At 39.7% G+C, this 21,575-nt stretch overlaps 1 protein-coding gene across 18 annotated transcripts in view; it reads right to left on the minus strand.

Moving 5' to 3' along the window:
* Window positions 1-14,325: 14,325 nt before the first annotated feature.
* Window positions 14,326-21,575, minus strand: part of ARPP21 (cAMP regulated phosphoprotein 21) — a 153,025-nt gene continuing 145,775 nt past the window's right edge. For all 18 annotated transcript variants that reach the window (XM_057706334.1, XM_057706333.1, XM_057706332.1 and 15 more), the window contains 2 exons: window positions 16,266-16,414; window positions 14,326-15,124 (listed from right to left, as the gene is read on the minus strand). In XM_057706334.1, coding sequence (XP_057562317.1) covers window positions 14,867-15,124; window positions 16,266-16,414 — 407 coding nt within the window. In that variant the 3' untranslated portion in view covers window positions 14,326-14,866. The remainder of the gene's footprint in view (window positions 15,125-16,265; window positions 16,415-21,575) is intronic.

Consider the following 21,575-nt stretch of genomic DNA (forward strand, 5'->3'; position numbering starts at 1 on the left):
ATCTTGAGAAGGAAAGATGGAGTTGATGGAATTAGGCTTCCTGACTTCAAACTATACTACAAGCCACAGTGATCAAGACAGTATGGTACTGGCACAAAAATAGAAAGGTAGATCAATGGAACAGAATAGAGAACCCAGAGGTAAACCCACACACATACGGGCACCTTATCTTTGACAAAGGAGGCAAGAATATACAATGGAAAAAAGACAGCCTCTTCAATAAATGGTGTTGTGAAAATTGATCAGCTACATGTAAAAGAATGACATTAGAACACTTCCTAACACCATACACAAAAATAAACTCCAAATGGATTAAAGACCTAAATGTAAGGCTGGACACTATAAAACTCCTAGAGGAAAACACAGGCAAAACACTCTCTGACATACATCAAAACAAGATCCTTTTTGACCCACCTCCTAGAATCATGGAAATAAAATCAAGAATAAATAAATGGGACCTAATGAAACTTAAAAGCTTTTGCACAGTGAAAGAAACCATAAACAAGACAAGAAGACAACCCTCAGAATGGGAGAAAATACTTGCCAACGAAGCAATGGACAAAGGATCAATCTCCAAAATATATAAGCGGCTCATGCAGCTTAATACCAAAAAAGCAAATAACCCAATCCACAAATGGGCGGAAGACCTAAATAGACATTTCTCCACAGAAGACATGCAGATGGCTAACAAACACATGAAAAGATGCTCAACATCGCTAATCATTAGAGAAATGCAAGTCAAAGCCACAATGAGGTATCACCTCACACTGGTCAGAATGGCCATCATCAAAAAATCTAGAAACAATAAATGTTGGAGAGATTGTGGAGAAAAGGGAACACTCCTGCACTGTTGGTGGGAATGTAAGCTGGTGCAGCCACGATGGAAAACAGTTTGGAGGTTGCTTAAAAAACTGAAAATGGAACTACCATATGACCCAGTAATCCCACTCCTGGGCATATATCCAGAGAAAATCATAATCCAAAAAGAAACATGTACCATATATTCATTGCAGCACTATTTACAATAGCCAGGACATGGAAGCAACCTAAATGCCCATCAACAGATGAACGGATAAAGAAGATGTGGCACATATATACAGTGGAATATTACTCAGCCATAAAAAGGAATGAAATTGAACTGTATGTAATGAGGTGGATGGACCTAGAGTCTGTCATACAGAGCGAAGTAAGCCAGAAAGAGAAAAACAAATGCCATATGCTAACTTAAATATATGGAATCTGAAGCAATGGTACTGATGAACCCAGTGACAGGGCAAGAGTGGAGATGCAGATGTAGAGAATGAACTTGAGGACACGGGGCTGGGGTGGGGCTGGGAGGTGAAGGGAAAGCTGGGATGAAGTGAGAGAGTAGCATAGACATAGATACGCTACCAAATGTAAAATAGATAGCTAGTGGGTAGTTGCTATATAACAAAGGGAGACCAACTCGATGATGGGTGATGCTTTAGAGGGCTGGGACAGGGAGGGTGGGAGGGAGTCGCCAGAGGGAGGTGATATGGGGATATATGTATAAATACATCTGATTCACTTTGGTGTACCTCAAAAACTGGTACAAGTGTGTAAAGCAATTATATTCCGATAAAGAGCTTAAAAAATAAAAAATAAAAATCTATCTTTTCTAACTCGTTTATGTGGGTGTTTTAAACTTCCCCAGATTCTTCTGTATCTTATTTATCTTTGTGTTTGCTTGTATCATCTGATTATTATTATTTTTTATATATATGTTTTTAAAATATTTATTTTATTATTTATTTATTTTTTTAAACTTTTGGCTGCATTGTTTCTTCATTGCTGTGTGCAGGCTTTCTCCAGTTGCGATGAGCAGGGGCTACTCTTCGTTGCGGTGTGCAGGTTTCTCATTGCGATGGCTTCTCTTGTTGTGGAGCACAGGCTCTAAGCACACAGGCTTCAGTAGTTGTGGTGTTTGGGCTCAGTAGTTGTGGCTCGAGGGCTCTAGAGTGTAGGCTCAGTAGTTGTGGCGCACGGGCTTAGTTGCTCTGTGGCATGTGGGATCTTCCCGGCCCAGGGCTTGAACCCATGATCCCTGCACTGGCAGGCGGATTCTTAACCACTGCACTACCAGGGGAACCCCATGTGATAATTTTTTTAAAATTTCTTCTTGCATATCTTTTTAAAATTTAATTGTGAGTTAAAAACATAGAGACTGATGATGTTATTTTTCTTTCCATTGAGGAAAAAATAATGAAGTAATTTCATTTTAGGATGAATAACTAAGATGAAAACTAGAACATCTGGATTTTACTCCTGACACTCTCACCATGAGCTTTCAAATTTCACCCTCTGGGGCCTCTGCTAACATTAAATGCTCCCTGTAGTCTTGTTAGATGCAAGAGAGTACAATTCAATGACTTCCTCCTGCTACAGTGATATACAAAATCTAACGGAAAGGAGAAGAATAAACAATGTTTAAGCTTAATAATACCTTTCTGAGATGAGAAAACTTGAGCCCCAAACATTTATTTACTCGCCTGCAGTTGTAGAAATTACTCAGGGCCTTCAAATCAGCTTCACTAGTGGACATTTGGTATATCAAGAAAATCAGTCAGGACCCCAAAGAAGCACATTTCGTTCAAGAAAATCCTAAATATGGTTAATTCAGTTTTTTTGTTAGGCAATGAGTGTCTAGTCAACGTTATTTAGAACAGTCATAGAAATATGGATGAAATGTTATTTGAACTCAACACAGAAGTACGAAAAGTACCCAAATGTCCAAAAAGTTCTTAGAAATTCAATTTGACTCATCTTGGCAAATCATCCACAACTGGAGATATCACACACACACACACACACACACACACACACACACACGCTTCTTTTCTTCCATCAACGTAGCTTTAGTTCTGCTTTCTCTGCTAGGAAAGTCAAAAACCAATAGGCAGCCATATCCAGGTGACCATATGAAGTAACATTTCTCCTAAGAGGCAAAAAAAAAAAAAAAAGCTAGCAATGCTCATAGATGAACTATTAAACTTCCAAACATTTATTTTTTACTACACTGTGATGTTCATAAGAAGAAATGTAGGCTATTTCTCAGTTATGAAGACTTAGCAAACTCAGCGCTAAAGTGATAAAACGACAACAAACAACAACAAAACACCTTTACCTATGTGTCTTCAAATAATGTTTACTTTGAAATCTGAAGCTTTCAGGAAAATATAGAGAATAAATTTTGCAAACCGTCAGCTCTTTAACCATCTATTTTTTGTGTCATTGTTTTTATATTTCTTTCACATTTTATATTTCAGATCAGTTTGAAGCTTCTTATATAAATATACCCTTTCCATTCTTCACCCTATTCTTCCCATTATGAAGCACTAGTCTAAATTTAATATTATTCAAATGCATATTTTATTGCACATTTTAAATTATACCGTATCCATATTCATGAACCATACACAGAATTATTTTGAATGTTTTCAAGTTTAAGTATTTTAAATATTTATTTTCTATTTGCATGTTTATCAGAAATTTATTTTTGAGATTTTCCTGTGCTGATACGTACAGCTTTTTGTCACATTTCATTTCATTGTATGAATGCATCAGTCCATTCTACTTGTAGGCATTTAGGCTGATCCCAATTTTTCTCTTTTAAAAAAATTGCTATTAGTCATTCTTGTGTGTTTTTGTTTACCTCTGCAAGGGGTACTCTGGGCTGTTTTCCTACAAATGGTATTGTTGGATGCTGGATAGGCTTATTTCCAACTTTACTACATACTGTTATTTTTCTTTTCCAAAGCGATTGTACCCATTTCCACACCAATCCCATCCCCCAGCCCCAATTGTGGATAAGAGCTTCTCATTCTCACCTAATACTTATTGTTGCCACATTCATTCATTTTTGCTAATGTGGTTGAGAATAAAATGGTATGTGGGATTTTAAATCTACTTCCTGACCACTAGTGATATTGAGCCTTTATTTCAATATGTTTATCGACCATTCGAGTTTACTCTTCTGTAAACTGATTGTTCAGTTCTGTTCTGTATTTTTATACTGGGTTGTGTGTCTTTTTTTTTTTATCGATTTATAAGTGTTCTTTATATTTTTTGAATATATACAATATCTTCTGGTCAGTAGCTTTTCTTTTCACCTTGTCATGGTAACATTTCGTCAGTGGAGTTTTAAGTTTGATGGTGATCAAAATTCATTAATACTTTCTCTTTATTGTGATTTTACATCTTCATTTAAAAAAATCAATATATAACCTGAGGACATGAAGATGTTCTTCTGTAGTTTCTCCTAACATCTTATGGTTTTGTATTTTGCATTTAGAACTTTTTTCAGCTTTACTGAGGTATAATTGATAAATAAAATTATAAGATATTTAAGGCATATAGTATAGTGATTTGATATGTGTATACATTGTGAAAGACCTCCCCTCATCAAAGTAATTAACACCTCCATCACTTATTTAGGATTTTCCTTTACTTTAATATTATTTCTCTGTGCCTTGTGTGATAAAATATTTAATTACTTTTTCTCATAGAGATTATATATTGTCTCATTCCCATTACTGGATAAAGTATCATTTTCCCACAGTTTGTGTTGCATTATTTTTATTTTTGGATCTGTCTGTTTCTGTGTCCTTTATTATTCCTGTGGATATATTAATTTACTGGTGTGATAACACCATGAAACATTAACTGTATATCTTTATAAAATGTCTTGATATTTGACAGGACAATGCTCTCATCTTGTTCCTTCATATTTATTTGATGTTCGTAGCTGTTGGCTATGTGAACTTTAGGGTACACTTTAGAAGTTCCTTGAAAATAGGTTGAAACGTTTATAATCAGTTTGAGTTCTTCCTTTAATATGTGGAGAACTGATGTATCGGTCAGCTAGGCTGCCATAACAACATACCTCAGACAAGGTAGTTTAAACAACAGAGATTTATTTTCTCACAGGTCTGGAGGCTTCAAGCCCAAGATCAAGATGTCAGTGGGTTTGGTTTCTTCTGATGTGGTCACACATAAACATGTTGTTGGGTTGCATTTGTTAATATTTCATTGGAAATAGTTTGCATCCATTTTCACGAGTGAGTTTGACCTGTGATTTGACTGTCTTATTCTTCCCTTGTTTTGTTCTGATTTTGTGGTTTTAGCAGACTCGTATGCTATTTTGGGGATGGCCTTTAAAAAAAACTCTGTAAGAATGTGTATAGGATGGCTTGGTGGGACTCCCTTGTAAACCTTTCTGAGTCTGGTGTTTGGGGATTGGAATATCTTTAACTGCAAATTATTTTAATCTATTATCATGTTCTTCAGGTTTTGCATTTATTTTTTGTCATTCTTGGTAATGAATATTTTGCAAACACGGTATCTTTTAAAAAATTTTTTGGCGTAAAGCTGTTCAGAGCATCAACACTTTAGTTTTGATTGATACTGTGTTTGTAGTTAGGCCCTGTTTTTCCTTTCTCATATTGTTTAATTTTTCTTTCTTTTTTCATCATTCAGCCCATCAGAATAATGATATTTTTATTAGCTTTCCACTCACTTTTATTGATTCTAAGTGGCAGGAAGGACCTGTTGTCTATCAAAGGCTTGCGTTTCTCATTCTGTATTGTAGACTTCTTGCTGCTGTGTGGCCCCCCGACCAGGTAAATGTTTCTCAGACTCTCCATTCAATGAAGTGCATCCGTGTGAACAGAGGGATGTGTGTCACTTTTTTTTTTATTGAATGAAGTATAGTTGCTTTACAGTGTTGTGCCAGTCTTTGCTGTACAGCAAAATGACTCAGTTATATACATATAGACATTCTTTTTTTTAATATTCTTTTCTATTATGGTTTATCACAGGATATTGAATATAGTTCCCTGGGCTGCACAGTAGGACCTTGTTGTTTATCCATTCTAAATGTAATAGTTTGCATCAGCCAACCCCAGACTCTCAGTCCATCCCTCTCCCTCCCACCCCTGATGTGTGTCACTTCTCACTCTTCTTATCCACTGGCTGAATGCAGAGGACTTGAGTCATACAGAAGGTTGAATTCTCAAGCTGGAAGGACTCTGGGTCCTTGTGTGTGGCAGCCCTAGGAATGCACCTCTCATATCTCTGACTTGGGGACTCTGAAAGCCATCACTGCTTTCACACCAAGGCAAACATGCTGCCCAAGCCATTAATGAGCTCAGCAGAGATGCTACAGTAGGCTCACTCCTGAGATGTGCAGGTCTCTGGCAGAGACTTTGACCTGAAAACCCCCTGTAGATCTTAATGCAACTTTCTTGAATTGCGCTGAATTCTAAGACTTTTTCCTCTCTCCTCCACAGAGGTCAGACTTGCATCAGGTCAGATGACTCTGATGGCTTCCTGTAGCTCCCTACACATTTTTCCATACTGAAGTTTCCTCCTAAATCTCTAAAAAGTCTAATTCCATCTTGGCATGTGCTTTTCAGAGGCCTGGACGAACACAAGTGGTGCCAAGAGTGGTATAAGATGCCATCCTGAGTTCCTTGACACATGGTTCCCTTGCTAAATATTGCACTGGTGATGATGGAGCAGAGTATCCCTGTGGGGGAGAATGCCCTTGTCGGGGTGATGATTCAAGCATTTGAAAGACATGAGGAGAAAATGCCTACAAGACAGCGGAGAGGTGGCTAGACTTACTGCTAAGTTGTATCTGCCACTGTAGAGGGCTAACAAAGAACCAAAGACCATTCACAGTTCACAATTCAAAGTCTTAAGGGTGAGAGCCAGAGGGCCTCTTTGGGAGCACACAAAAAGGCTTCTAACTTCTGCAGTAGAAGAGGGGACGCAGCTGAGCAGCAAACAGCAAACATAAAATCTCACAATTTCAGATCTCCAGAGACACTGAATGCTTAGCTGAAAAAGTCTGCAAAGCTAAAGTCAGGGTCCTGGATGAGGAAACCAGAAACTGTGAAACATGGCATGGGAGCATCTTGATAGATGTCCTAGGGGATGTTGGTTCTGCAGTTCCGTTTGACCCTTCAGAGTTCATGGAAGTGGCCCTTCTCAAGCTTTGTGCTGAGAAGCACCGTGGAATCCCTTGTCCCATCAGCAGACACCCTCTCTTCCTCTCCTGGCTGGTAGGCTGGTAACTAGTGTTAAATCCCTACATAAACTGGCTGGAAAATCACTGGTCCTAATAAGGGAGGAAAGAAATTAAGAAAGAAAGGAATAGCAATGATTAGAGAACTACACAAACAGGACCCAGAGGTTAGTTTTGGAGGGTGCTTGATCATGGGAGCTAGGATTCAAATTCAGGGCTTCTGACATCAGGTAAAGGATGTTTTTTCTACCCCACACTGCATGTGGAGCAATATATTGATGTCTAGGAATAATTGTGTCATGGATCCTCATGCCCAGTAACATGGACTGATTAATGGCCACCAGTTTGAACATATCAACTGATTAGTTGCAGGAAGGTTTAAATAAGATTGGAGAGAGACAGAGAGGTGTGTGTATGTGTGCATGTGTGTGCACGTGTGTAAAATATTCTAGGACACAACACAGATTTTGAACAACAAGAGCCCTCTAGGTTCTCTTTGCCTCTTTCACTAGTATTCCATTTAGAGCTCTACATTTTTGCATAAAGAAAAATAGAATACAGACATCATAGTCCTCTGGCACTGTGCAGGTCCTTCCTTGATGGAAGGTAAACTACCTGAGCCTGGGAAATCTCGTGAATATGACATGCAGGCAGAGTAAAGCAATAAATCATAAAATGATCTTCCAGTAGCCTCAGCTGCAAGTGTTTTTTTTATCTACTCTCTTTTAAACAACTCTTTTTAATGGTGTCTCACTGTTTCTCCCTTAGGAAATTATTTCATTGTATAATTGCCCTTCCTTCCAGTGAAATTTTTCTTAATGCCCAATTTAAATTGCTGCTTTTTTCAGTCTCAGGCCATTGCTCTCTATTACATTACCATTAAGCACCTTAAGTAACTCCTCTTTCTTTTGAAAAGGATGAAATTGGCTTGTGCATTTCACTTGAAAATGTGGTCTCCTTCTTGTAGACAAAAAAAATTAAACACTTGAAAAGACAGGTGATTGTCTTGTTTCTTAAAAACAAAAAACCAGGTAATTTTCCTATTTTTATGTTTTTCATCAGTTTAGAGATAATTCATGGGATGGATATAAGAACCAGGTGGCAGTATATGCTTGGTGTTTCTTCCAATCACCCTGTAATATAAGGGTACACACACTCATTTCTTCAAGGAAATGTGAATCCTGTATGAGCTGAGGTATTTTATACAAAAGCGGAATGACATGTGCCCAGACAGAGGTTCTACTGACTTACTTGCTGGAGAACCCAGGAGAATCAGCTGCAAACTGTATCCGCAAAGGAATCAAATTACAAGAAGGTGGGAGTCTTATGATAGCTTTATGGCAACACAAATAGTGATGGTTTCCAAGATATTAACCTGGTAAAAACTTTTAGGATGCAGAGGGAGCAATAAGGCCCTAAGTTGTTTCCACATTTCACCAGATCTATTTTCTTGGGCCATTCTTATGGGGATGCTGGATCTTTTAGCAAGAAACATGATTCGGAACTTCACAATCAGCTGCCCTGTTTTTAATTCCAGGATCTCTATACTCTATGCCTCCCTACCCCTGCATGCCCACCCCATCCCATCCCCTGTATACACCAGACAGCAAAGGAGTGAGGTCTTGAAACTTCAAAACGCCTCTCTCTTCCAACGATTGCTGTCCAGCCAAATCCATCTGTCCAGTGCGTCAGCAGCACACAGATTTCTGTGCATACCTGCTGGGTTTGCTCCTTGCCTGTCCATCGAATCAGGTTTCAGGGCTCACCCCCTGCAGGTGTATGCCTCCTCCTGTTTGCTCAATATCTGACCTCTTTCCCCTCCTTCTATGACAACACTGAGAGTAATATGGAAGCAAGCAGTGAAACAAAACAAATCAAGTAATGAACCTGAATATCAAGGCACTATTTGAGCTTCTGCAGTCAGGGAGTTGGTTATTATTGTCTGAGAGGAAGCAACCTCATGCCCAATGGAAGACTCGGTTCTCTATTAGGACATCAGTCAGAAAATGATTTCTCTCTGCAGAAGAATAGTATCACATGCCTCGCACCCCCACTGTGTACACAGTGGCAGGTGCAGCAGAAAACCCAGCTCCTAGAGTGAAAAGCTCTTGCCACTGATGGCACGTAATAGTGGCAAATCTTTTGGAGGGAGAAGATTGGAGGCTGCAAAACTTCACAGAAGGCAAGTGATAAAGGTATGAACTTGAAACAAACACAACAGCTGAGAACCATTGGAAAATAGTGTCAAAGCCCTAAAGAGAACAACTTTCTCAGTAAAGAGGGTTTTGGACAGAATAATAGGGGAAGAAGCAAAGATTTCTGTGTAGAAGAAGTGGCATCCAGAAAAGTACAAAAAACAAAAAATGTTCTGTGAGCCAGATAGGATACATGTTTCACCTTTTTATTTTGTTAACAAGAGGGACTAGGGAATTGATATCCAAGTTCACTGTGTATTGGGTATTGATACAGAGTGTCCTGATGCAGACTTGGCCGCCCTCCTGTGCTGCCCCCATTTTCTTTTCTTTTTTTCCAGGCAGGGTTTTATTGGGGCCCCTGCTGCAGCAGGGGAGAGTGAGAACAAACAACAGATTCCCTTGCTTGCTTCCTCGCTCCCTGAGGGAGGAGGTGAGCTTGTTCCTTATTTGGGGTGAAGGCAGAGGTGCATTCAGGGGTGGGGCAGGAGGGGTGGCTTAGGGGGGTTGCCCATCCCTCTGGTGGTATTGAGTGCAGGGGGCATGGGCAGTGCCCTGCTTTTGCTCCCAACACGCTGTTTTGCTCTGGTCTCTTCAGAAGTGGCAGGGGAGATTTTTTTAGTCTTTTGTATCTTTTTGGTCCAGAATTTGCCCCAGCTCTGCAGTGCACCCAGTTATTTTTAGTTCCATATGGTTTCTTTGTATTTTGTTCAGAAGAGAGGTGTGTCCAGCTTCAAGCATTGCAGCAAAGGGTCCCAGGTCCCAGCCTGTCTCGTTCTCCCCTGAGAGACTCTACACCCTATTCTTAAGGGTCATGGGCCAAAGGTCTCTTCTGAAACTTCTTCCTGCTGGACAGGGGCTGCAGACCCTAGCCTACCCTAGAGGTGCAGAAGTCCCTTGCTGACTGTTCCAAGGACCTGTAAGGGGCCTGGGCCATTTTCTATTAGAATGGGTTGAAAATCTCCATTTTCTGTTCAGTCTTATTTGTTTTATCCTGACAGGTTATAGCAACTGTGCTTTGTGATGCAGCGTAAGACAGGGCACTTAGATACAGAAGTTTCTGTCCAAGAGGGAAGAAGAAAATACATACCGCTAAAGCTTTGCCACGCGTAACATAGAATTGCTGAGTTAAGAGCTAGAACTCATTCCTGACTGAGCCCAGCAACGCTAATGGTAACCGGAGCTCAGCACCAAACCTTCACTATGACTGTGTGCATCTCTGGTTTCTGAATGAAGAGCCTTTTCATGTCTAATCGCCCCCCACTTGTTGAGACCCACGCTTCTTTATGAACCAGGGCTAAGATCCTATTACCTTTCATTCAAAAATCTTCAGGAGGCTCTGGCTGCCTGTTAACTCTCTGACTGGCGTTTAAGTTCATGCCAACCAGGCCCACTGTGAATTTCCAAATATTCAGTCTCACCCTTTCTTCTATTCCTCACCTCCCACTCCAACCAACCTAAAGTATAGTTCATGTTTTTCTGTGTTTCTTTCTTTTTCTATCTCCAGACATTTCTCCTGGCTAGGCTGGGGCTCATGTCTGCAGGCCCAAATTCCATCTGTTCAACATGGCCCAGGTCAAAAGCCTCATAAAACCACAGCCAGAAGCCAACTGTTCCTTCTCCAAACTTCTATTTTTATGTGTATTTTAAAGAATAAGACCTATAACTAATTTCCTATATTTTTAGTTATTTATGTAGTGGTATAATTTATTTTGAAAACTCATAAATTTTCTAAAGGCAGAGGCTCCACAAACTGTGGCACAAAGTCTTGAAAGTAGTAAGAACACATCAAAGCTTGTTGAATAAATGAATGAATAAATCTCTCGTTCTCTTTTACACTCACATGGAGAGCTGAAGGATCGTTAGGAATAAATATATTTAATAGCTGTATGACTATGACTATAATTTTAGATATAAATATATAAAAATCAAGTCTTTCAATATTAAAAGGATTTCTTTTAAAAAAAGGTCCAGAAATATTGGTGCCTGGCTTACCTTTCAGCTCACGTATTCATGGAGGAAACAGTGCACACTAGGGGTGGTTACCCAAAGATGTCGCAGCTGGAAGTAGGGTTGTGGTATGACACTTACTTACACTTTGATACGTGATAATATGGTATCTATAGAAATAAAAGAACTGTATTTGTCCTCTTGTTTTAGGACTCCCTAATAGAATTAAAAATATATGTGCCTCACAGTGCCTCAAGATTAGTCTTTTGATATATTCTATGAAAAAAAAAAAGGATTTTTTTTCTAATACGTTTGAGAAACTGTGCAAATTATGCTTCCCTCTTGGAAATTCATACTATACAGTGACATGTTAAAGGTTCCCAGAAATCAGGTGGCTTCTAAAAAGATTGTTTAACCTTCATTAACTTCGTCTCCCAATTATAATTCTCCTTGGAACAGTCAGGTTTCATCTAACAACTATAAGTATCATAAGGAAAAAGTCTTCTATGGGAAACGTTTTAGAAAAACTTTTCTAAGATATTACTTGGATTGCAACGTGCAAAAGATGTGGTCTAAATCCACCTTTAGGGTGAGGTATTTACAATCCTTTTTTTCTGGTCTGGGAATGATCAATTTGCTTGTCTGGGAAAGTGTCAGGGTACAGGTAAGGGTGGGTGTCCCTGTGTACACAAGTACCCCGATCGCAGGAGGAGGGGAGCGTGGAAGCATCCCATCACACAACAGCTGTTGGCAACAGTGAAGCAGAGTCCAAATATGCACTTATTAGACCTCAAAAGCTGTTTTTGCTGCCGTTTTCTTTCCCCTGATTGTATCTGCTTTGTCCTTCCATCCTTTCTTGTAAAGCTGCTCTGGCTCACAGGTGCCCTGCTTATTTTGTTATGATGATTTATGACTTCATCTAAATCCTCTAACTATACTTATAATTAATTACATAATTCCATTTTCATAATGTTATATAACATACTGTCTTATCCTACCTCACATCCTGGGGAATGATATTAAAACAATGAAGTAATTATGGCTGAAATTCATTGGTATCCTACTTAGAACATTTAGCTCCAACTATCACAGAATAACCAAATGTATAAAACTTACAAGAATAAATCTGTGGGTGTTAAATTTATTTGCACTCTTATTTTGAATTGTGCCACATAATTAGGATATTATCAAGTATGCAATAAACGTTTGCTGAATAAATGAATGCATAAGTCACTTGTGTTCTCTTTGACACGTACATGGAGGATCGTTAGGGATGACTGTCTGTCTATCTCCATGCATATGTATCCATATATCACTGTATGTTTATAGACTGAATACTATGTAATTTCAAAATGTGATTGTAATACAATTTTAACCAATATGAAAAAAACATGGAATGTTCTCCTGCCAGTAAATTAAATTCTGGAAGTGCTTCACTAATAAAACTGTCTCTCTACACAACCATCTCCAATATTCAAATGTAAAAAGACAGTGAGCGTAACGGGAGATTAGGAATAAGATAATGCTGGATACAGATATTTAGTGAAAGTAAGGAAGATGGCTCAATAACCAAAGGGATTTATGCAATAAGAATCAAATGTCTAAATATGAAAGGGTACCACATTTGGAGAAGAATGGCCAGCAAGAAAGGAGGTCTGTCTTTACGCTCAGCATGACATGTGTTTCAAATCCACTGGAAAGAAGGCTCAGTAATTCTAAAAATCATTAAAGAAAAGCTGAAAATGTCTCAGAACTGTATGAAAAGAAAATAAACATTCAGACTGACATTTGGATCCCTGAGTTTGGGATCACTGCCAAGATCAGAAGGCTCCACGGAGAATCTATTTCAAAAATGAATCTATATCGGTCCACCCCTCCTCCCATTAGGGAAAGACATTAATTAGGCAAACACATTGCTTCTTCTCAGAGCAGCTCTTGGCTTAAAAGCTACTCAGCCTATAGGTTTAATGACTCGATTAAAAAAAAAAATGCAACATCCTCTTTTTAGAACATTTTTCATAGTTCTGGTTTATTTATGATGAAGAAATCAGTAGACTGAGATTTGGGAAAATGGAACAGGCTTCACAAGGAATGAAGCTAATGACACTGTAAAAATTCCCTTTTAAAGGAAAAATAAAACGATAGGGTAAAATTAAGGAATGGTAAACCTTAATTTTTTTTTTTAGGTAGAGTTTTTAAGTAGCCGCCTAACTCAATTTCCACCTAAACCACAGGAACATGGAAAAAGCTAATATAGAGACTGTGATAATATGAAAAACCAATGGGAATTATCCAGATATACTTTCTAAATCCTTCTTGTTGGTAACAATGGTTTTTAGGTAGACAGTATAAAATACAAAACTGGTAGTCATCGTACTGCCACAGCAAAATGAAAGCTGTGGGGTTTTAGTCCCTCGTTAAATATCTCCCGGGTGGGCCAAAGATGATATTCAGAATCCTGATATTATTTTCCAAAAGTTGTCATAAATCAGTTTTACCTGTGGAATCTACAGGGAGGTAAGCATTTTGGGATTAGACAGGAACAGCCTCCTAAATGTTTTTCTTTTTGTGAATGTTCTGAGTTTTTGTAACCAAGTTCGTAGTATATTTTGCCTTGTTTTAAAGTATTAGGACAAACATTAGCACCTTCGCGTTACTGACCGTCAATTACCAGTGGACTTTACATTGTATGACCCAATATAATGGGTGAGATTAGACTGTGCCTCTTAATTTCCCTCTAAACAAAGATATTCTGTTTTCCAGGCAGATGATGGAATTTGAATGGCGGTGGATCAGGGTTTGGTATAGAGCTGCTATTACCAAGGACACTCAGGTTTTCCTAGTTGGTGAAGTGTAGCTACACGCATTCAGTGGCTAAAACTAAAGGCAAGATACGTATACATTTCAAAAACGTCAAAGCAATGTGTGGATGATGTTGCTTCTTTCCAGGACCCCTGTAGTACTGATGACAAGAAACTACCGTTGCTTCAGTGTTTGCCTACCGGTGTGATGCCAGTTCATCTACAAACACCTGGAACAGCTGTTCCGTGCATTATTCATGAAATCGTGCTCAAAGAGGTAACACTGACACACAAGCCAACACATATTGGAACAGAGAGTGAAGCAAACTGGTGGTAAAAACATGACCTTCCTCCATAAGGTCAAATAGTTTTATTTTGATTAAACACTACAATACAGTATATATCCATTAAAAAAGAAAACTCTATAGTGTATATAAATTATTCCTTCCATTCATCAGTTCTTTTCCATTACAGCTTTGGTACAATGTGATTTCAGTATATAATTTTTAAATACTTTTTCGCATCACAAACTCAAACAAAGTACAAAACTAATAATCCAAATTAGGGATATTATCATCTACACAGTGGTATTCAGTGGTAGGAGAAAATCTTACCTTGATGAATTCATGTCACTAGCTAAGCTAGAAAGGCATACCTAGCAGACATGACGGAAATATGCACCATTAACCAGCTAACGTGTGGATTAGTCTTTGTTTTTTTGTTTGTTTGTTTGTTTTTTGTTTTTTACAGAATACCAGCAGCAGTCATTTGGGTGTTGAGTGAATATTTAAGTCTTCAGCAAGTTTTCCCACCTTCCTCCTCCTCCCTTAAAGGCCATGAGCAGTATCTGAAGAAATGTACCACGGCCCGAGCGCTCAGAACTTGACCTGCCACCCGGTGTTGCTCATGCTGGCACAGTTGGTCCTGCAGCTGGCCGACATCACGGGGACAGTGCTGGAGGGACAGGGAGGGCCCATCAGCCTAAGGTTGTTCTGAGGGGTCGGCGGTGTGACGTTACAGTACACAGGCATTCCGGTGGCTGGGAGGGACCCCTGGCCTGCCTGGTTAGGTAGCATGATTGGCTGTTGGTATGACTGCTGGGGCAGTCCTTGAGAACCCTGGGTCATTGGCACCTGTGGGAAGACACAAGACAGAAACCTGTATGAAGAAGTTATTTTGGGGTACCCCATGAGCTACAGTGGTGTAATCAACAACAGTCATGCTTTTGGGTTCGAATCCCAGCTCTACCTTTTATCAGCTGTTTCATATTGGGCAAGTCACTTATAACCTCTCTGATTCTCTGAGTCCATTTGCATAATGACAGCTCCTTCAAAGTGCCCCTGAAAGGATTGCAGGGATGATGTACAGCGCTTGGGACAGGTCTGGCTAGAAGTACATGCTCAGAGGGTGTTTGTTCTGAGCCTCCTTCCTTCCTCTCTCCTGGCTCTGCAGGGACTGCCACCTGGACCTCCCACTCTGGATTTCTGTCAGTTTTGGAAAGCCATGCTCCCACTCCGGCTTTATGCAAACAGAGTGGCCTGGAGCCATTGACAGCAAAAGGGGATTTTGTCCCAGGAACCAGCTCACTCTCAACCTGCAGCTTTAGAGAATATCTGTCCACTTGGAGGGAAACGGATGCAGTGCGAACAAGGATTGTCAGGGCAGAAGGACCGAGGAGAAGTTCTCCACGGCCAGCGGCACCTGGTGCAGCTTACTGTAATGATTAAAGCATTTCACCCAACCCTTCACTACTCCCTCCCCCCAGGGTTTTTCAGGATGTACATTACAGAAGGGGGCATGACACTTTTTAAACACTCCGTGTGGGTTTAGTCTGGAAAGTGCAGCTGTCAGGTCCAATAAATGTCCTTTAAATGAATCTGAGATGCCACTTAAAAATCCTTTATAAGTTAAATTTGTGGTGAAATGAAGTTTCTTTGGGTGTGACCAAAAACAAAGGAAAATTTGTTGTGAGGACTTTCTCCCAATAAGTACAATTGCAGCAGAATGCCCAAAGGTCTTCATGAATAGAATTTTAGACTAAACAATTTTCTTCCATGAATAGAAAGTAAACACATGGAATCACACGTAGCAGGGCATTCAAAAGCCGTAGCAGTTATAGAAATACACACTTCCCATTTTCCACTTGTCTATTACAATCTTAACTCAAAATCAACCATCAACCAGCCAACCACCCGATATGGGGGCATCCCTACAGTCTGTGCTTCGGCAAGTTCTGCTTTATAAACCACGACTTTCCAAGTTACTGATATGCACCTGATAGTTAGACACGGTCGGGTAGGAGACCAGCACGCTTTGCACTGGAGCTCCCTGTTGGCTGCCCATCACGCCCTGACTCTGAGGTGGCTGCTGCACCCCCATGAGGCCTTGGAACCCCTGCTGACCAGACAAGACCGGCTGGTAACCTGTGAAGAAAAAACACCTTTTGAACCGGTTGGGCCAAAAAGAACAAAGAAGACTGTGTCCGGGATAAGAGCATGTCTTCACCAGGCAACCTGCAAACCTTTCGAGCTCCGTATCAGGAGTGCTTATTTCCTAATGAGGCATGTTTTGCTTCTTAGAGTGGACAAGGGTATGACTCCAGAAAATTCACTAATACATCCATCCTTAAGAGTGGTCCAGTGAGCACAGCAGTCGGTTCTTCATGATGCAAAGATGGGAACCTCTATTGACACTGGTTGCCTGCTGTAAATGATAGCTTTCAGATTTGTCTTTTGCTTTGGTTTCAATGATATTTGCAGAAGTCACAGATTATCAATTGTTTTTCCTAATTAACTTGATTCATTCTCTTACCCGCTCGCTTTTCTGCATTACCTCATATCACACAGAGATCACCAGATAGCCTATTAGCTTAGGATGCATTCTATTTTCCATGCCCTAGTGAACAAAATGACTCCCTACTCTACATAATCCAACGTTCACTGACTGAGACAAAAGGCAACAACAGCCGGTGTTATGCTTTTATTCTGGTCCACCACTGGCTCCCAAGAAAATGTTCTGGCAAAACGCTCCCATAAGGGACCGTGTACATGCCATTGATAATACAGAATACAACATTTAAAGAATGTTTCTGTTTGTGACCTTCTGGGTAGGTCAGTGGTAGGTTTTCTCTTCCTTCTTTTTTAAGTGGACCAGAATTTATTCTAATTATTTTAATCCCTACTACAAGATGTGGTTTAAAATGCCTTCTTAAAAGAAGGCTGTGAACTGTTCTTAAAATACTGGGAAGAATGTTATGATGTAGGTGAAAATGACATGGTGATAGAGAAATAAAACAGATTTACTTCATGCTGTAAAAGAAGGTCCTTCCAGAGCTCATATTAACTATACTCAGTGCCTGGAAATCAGTGGAACTGCTGTCTAAATACAATTCCCTGCAAGAGAGTCTGTACAATCCTAGATTTTCTTAACGCAAACACTGAGTTTTATAACCAGATTTAAAAAATTGAAACAAAGGGTAGAAGATTCCTAATCAATGCACATTGTTTATAAATATACCTTAAGTGCATGTGAGAGTTTTAATTGATGAAAGGTAAAAATACATTATAGTCTTTACAATAGTCAATACTTCGCTCTCCTTTGAAAATGTGTTTTCACTCATCGGTGGAAATACTGTGGAAACGTGTCCTGCAAATAGTCACTGAGGAGATCAGCTCTATTCATCTAAGGAGATGGAAACAAGGTGTGGTCAGTTTGGAACACCTGAGAGAGCAAACCTGGGGACCAGCTGAGTTGGGAGGCCTGGACTGTCCTGCATTGACTGGTAAGTGGAGCAGGTGTGCAATCCGGAAAGTCATCCTTTGACCTTCTTTATGTGTCCCATTTTTTTCATGTTACATTACTCTCCCTACTCCATTTTCATAGTGGTTTTACCTGCTAGGTTATTGTAAAAGCACCACATGTTAAGAATGTAATTAATGGTCATGACCACATTTCCTCCAGTTACACTGTGTCCATGGTACACAAAGCCTCCCTTGCATGTGCTTTGCAGGTCTCAAACCTCAGCTCAGAAGGCTTATACAATATGGCAAAGTGCTTGCGGCTTACAGAATATGGAAGAATGAGGCTGGGGAACAAGAAAAGTGACTTAAGGCCATGTCACAGCCCTGACTACTTCCCATAATGCCTCATAGGCAGGGAGACATTTCTTTTACCATTAATTGTAAAAAAACTGTTTTCTATGACTCTCCATTGTCTAGATCTACCATTCTTATTCACATACCCATTGGCCCTGAAAAAGTTCTGTTGCTATTTACATTATGACATTACTCCTAGCTGCATCAGATTCACTGTTGCAAGAATTGCTATAGATGCTAAAAAAAGTTACTTGGCATGACTGCAGAAAATTCATGACCACAGCCTTCCTCACCATTTCCTAGTTCTATAACAGAGCAGGCAATGTGAGCACACTCCAAGTCCGTGTAATGGTGCCTTATTTCTGACTGAAATTTCAAAGTACAGGTTGAAGATGAGAGAAATGTCTTTTAAAAATCTGACTTATATTTGGTTTTCTGGTGAAAGCCCAGTTGGTCTCAATGGTCCTGTTGCAGAATACACACAGCTATTATATAAACAAAAAGAGGAGAGGAGGGCAGGGGAGAGGGCAGGAGAGGTCCAGTGACCTCGCATCTAAAGATGATGTATTTGCTTATCGAATCGTTTCATCCTTTCACCGAGTCATCTTCAAAATGACTCTGTTTCACAGAGTCTGTTCAAAAATAAATTGAGGTGGCCTATGAAAGATTCATTTATTACATCAGCTCCATAAACCAAAATTGGGGTGAAAGGAAAGATAAGTCTGGTGATAACAGAGCTGTTAAGACATACAGAAAACAGAACGTCTTGGTAAGAAGAGGAAGCAACTATCAAATAATATTCAAGGAGAGAAAAAGAGTGAGGAGGTTGGGTGGCTGCATCCCAGGAAGGGTGCAGGGCCCGGAAGGGTACGATTCACCTTTGCTGTGATGCAGGGACACTGCGATGTTGCCCTCACCAGGTCCCCTCTGCTTGATGACTTGTGAACTTTAATATTCACTCATGTACTGGGATTCCCACAGTAAACATAGTTAAGGCAAATGAAGATTTATGTGGGGAGTGAATCATGCTGTACGATATCCAAATGAAAACTTAGGTGTAAGGAAAGCCCAATTTATATTCATGAACCCCATTCGTTTCTAAATTTGCTCTCCAGGCAAGAAATTTACACCTGGAATGGTTTAATTGGAGGGTCCTATTTCTTTAAACGATGCCACAGAAGGTAGGCAGCACAGCAGAATGGTCTTTGAGACAGGAGGCTGTTTGGAATGTGAATCTGAGCTCTGGTCCAGGAATAGACAAATAGAAATGTGATAGCAGTGACCTAAGTGTGAACTAACAGGTCTGCTGGGGACACAGCTCGCCTGAAGGCGGAGGTGGCAGCGCTGGCTGGTGGCAACCTGCTTATCTTGTCTATTCAAATGAGAAATGTGTTCCAGTTTGTCAGTTCTTAGCTGTAAAATGATCAGTTTTTCATATTTATTGAGGATTAGCCAGAGAGAATGCATCTGACAAAACAGAAACAGCAACAGCATCTGCCCTGTAGGCTTGCTATGGCGATCGTAAAGACATTAGCTATTTTTATTATTCCTTTTTCAGTCGAGATTAATTCAATTTTCAAGTCACGTGCATCATTTATTTTCTGAAGGTAAAAAGGTTAGGAAAGGACAAACGCCTCCTAGCAAACAGAAGAGTACCCTCTGCTAAGACTGAAGAGTTATAACATTTAAAATGTCTAGGTCTTACAAATCTGAAAATTTAATATTGTTTTGGCTAAAATACAGCAGTTATTGAATACTATTTGTAGTCTGAGGCTAATTCATTAATATTCTGTCAAGGAAACATTGTGCTCGATGTAGCATATTTATGAAAAATCAGAATGTAAATTGCAATTACAGTGTAGGAATTATAAATTGCATGATTGTGAGTGACATTCTTTTAACTCTTATTTGAATACATTGTTACAGAGCCAACATTTTGGAAATGAATGAATGACAGAGTCTTAACCTGTATTTTCAGGGTTTTGATTCCTTGGCTGTTGTTGGTTGCAAAGGTTGAAGATGGGAAAGGTGTAGTTAAGAGGGCAAATATCTACAGAGCAAAGTGACTGAGAAGCTAGACCGTTCTCATCACCTCCCCAAACCCACCCAAGCAGTGTAACATTCCTGCTGTGTTTATTAAGTGTTCTTAATATGGTAGAATGTCTTTTCAAAGGATTAAAGTTAATAATCTGCTTAGTAGAAAATATGACTTATCTTGGATGAACCAACATCCACACATTTCTCTAAGGAACCAGCTAGCTGATTCTGAATTCAAGTTCTGTTCTTTGTACATGGTTTTGAGATGAAATTACAGTAGTTCAGCGGTGGTATGAAAAATAAAAATGCTTACCCAGGACTGGTTTGTCCCTTTGCTGAAATTTTATAGTTCATGCATTGCAATGCACCACGGTCTAATATCTGCCCGGTTCTGTTTCTTGGTTTCCTATCAATTCCTGTACACTTTCATCTTCTTCAAAGATTTTCCATTTTAAACGAGCTAACTAACTGTATTTGTTGATCACTTGCTCTGATCCAAGCAGTAAATTAAGCTCTTTTACTTTATTGTCACAAGAATACTGGGAGGCAGTCAGTGTTATTAAACTCCTTTCACAGAAGCGATAACTGACTTAGACGTAGGCCCTTGTCAGGGTCATACAGCTAGGCGGTGGGAAAGCTAGAATTTAAGTTGTGGCTTTCTCACTTGGGCCTCCCCGCTTTTACTCCCTAAATTGCAGTACTATTTATTAAACATTCTTCCAACTCTCATACCTTAACATACATCCCCTTGGTGTGGCAGGTCCTCAGTGGCTATTCATTGCATTAACAGTTTTCTCAGTAGTTAAAGCAGTTAAGTAAAGAGGACTAGAGTTATGATCCATAGTCTGTTGAACAAGATCTTGCTGGTATCAAAGAAAGAAAATCAAAGGTAAAGCATAATAGCCCTGACAAAATCAGCTCAGACCACTCAATAACGTTTTAAAGGTTTGTTACTCAGATAATGGGACACCAGACAGGCAGTCAGCTTGGAGTGGGGTCAAGTGGATTCTAGTCCCTTCATGTACTTAATTAGTTTCTCATCAGTGGAAATTACAGTTTTCAATTACCAGGACCATTTCAAATACCGCCTCTCCTCACAGTCTTTGAAGCCTCTGTATATTTACTCTGGAGTGTTTTCTCAAAATGCTCTCAAAATATAAAGTAAAAATAACTTATCTATACATTAAATGTAACAGCAATTCTGTTATTTGACTGTACCAGGCAACGGGCTGCCCCTAGGAAAGTCACTTGATCTTTGGAAACAAAAATAGTATCTGTAGTATTTGAAAGATGAAAGTGGGTAAGAGAAAGATGTACAGAAACTCTGCAAAACAGCCTAGGATGTCAGACGAAGGCCTGAGATGTCAGGGAAATCAAGATCCCCCAGGCCACTTAGAGGTGGCTGTACTTTGGGAGTTTACAGACTGCTCTCATCACTGTTCTAACTCGAGGA

Source organism: Hippopotamus amphibius, chromosome 13, assembly GCF_030028045.1.
Source record: "Hippopotamus amphibius kiboko isolate mHipAmp2 chromosome 13, mHipAmp2.hap2, whole genome shotgun sequence".
Lineage (NCBI taxonomy): Eukaryota > Metazoa > Chordata > Mammalia > Artiodactyla > Hippopotamidae > Hippopotamus > Hippopotamus amphibius.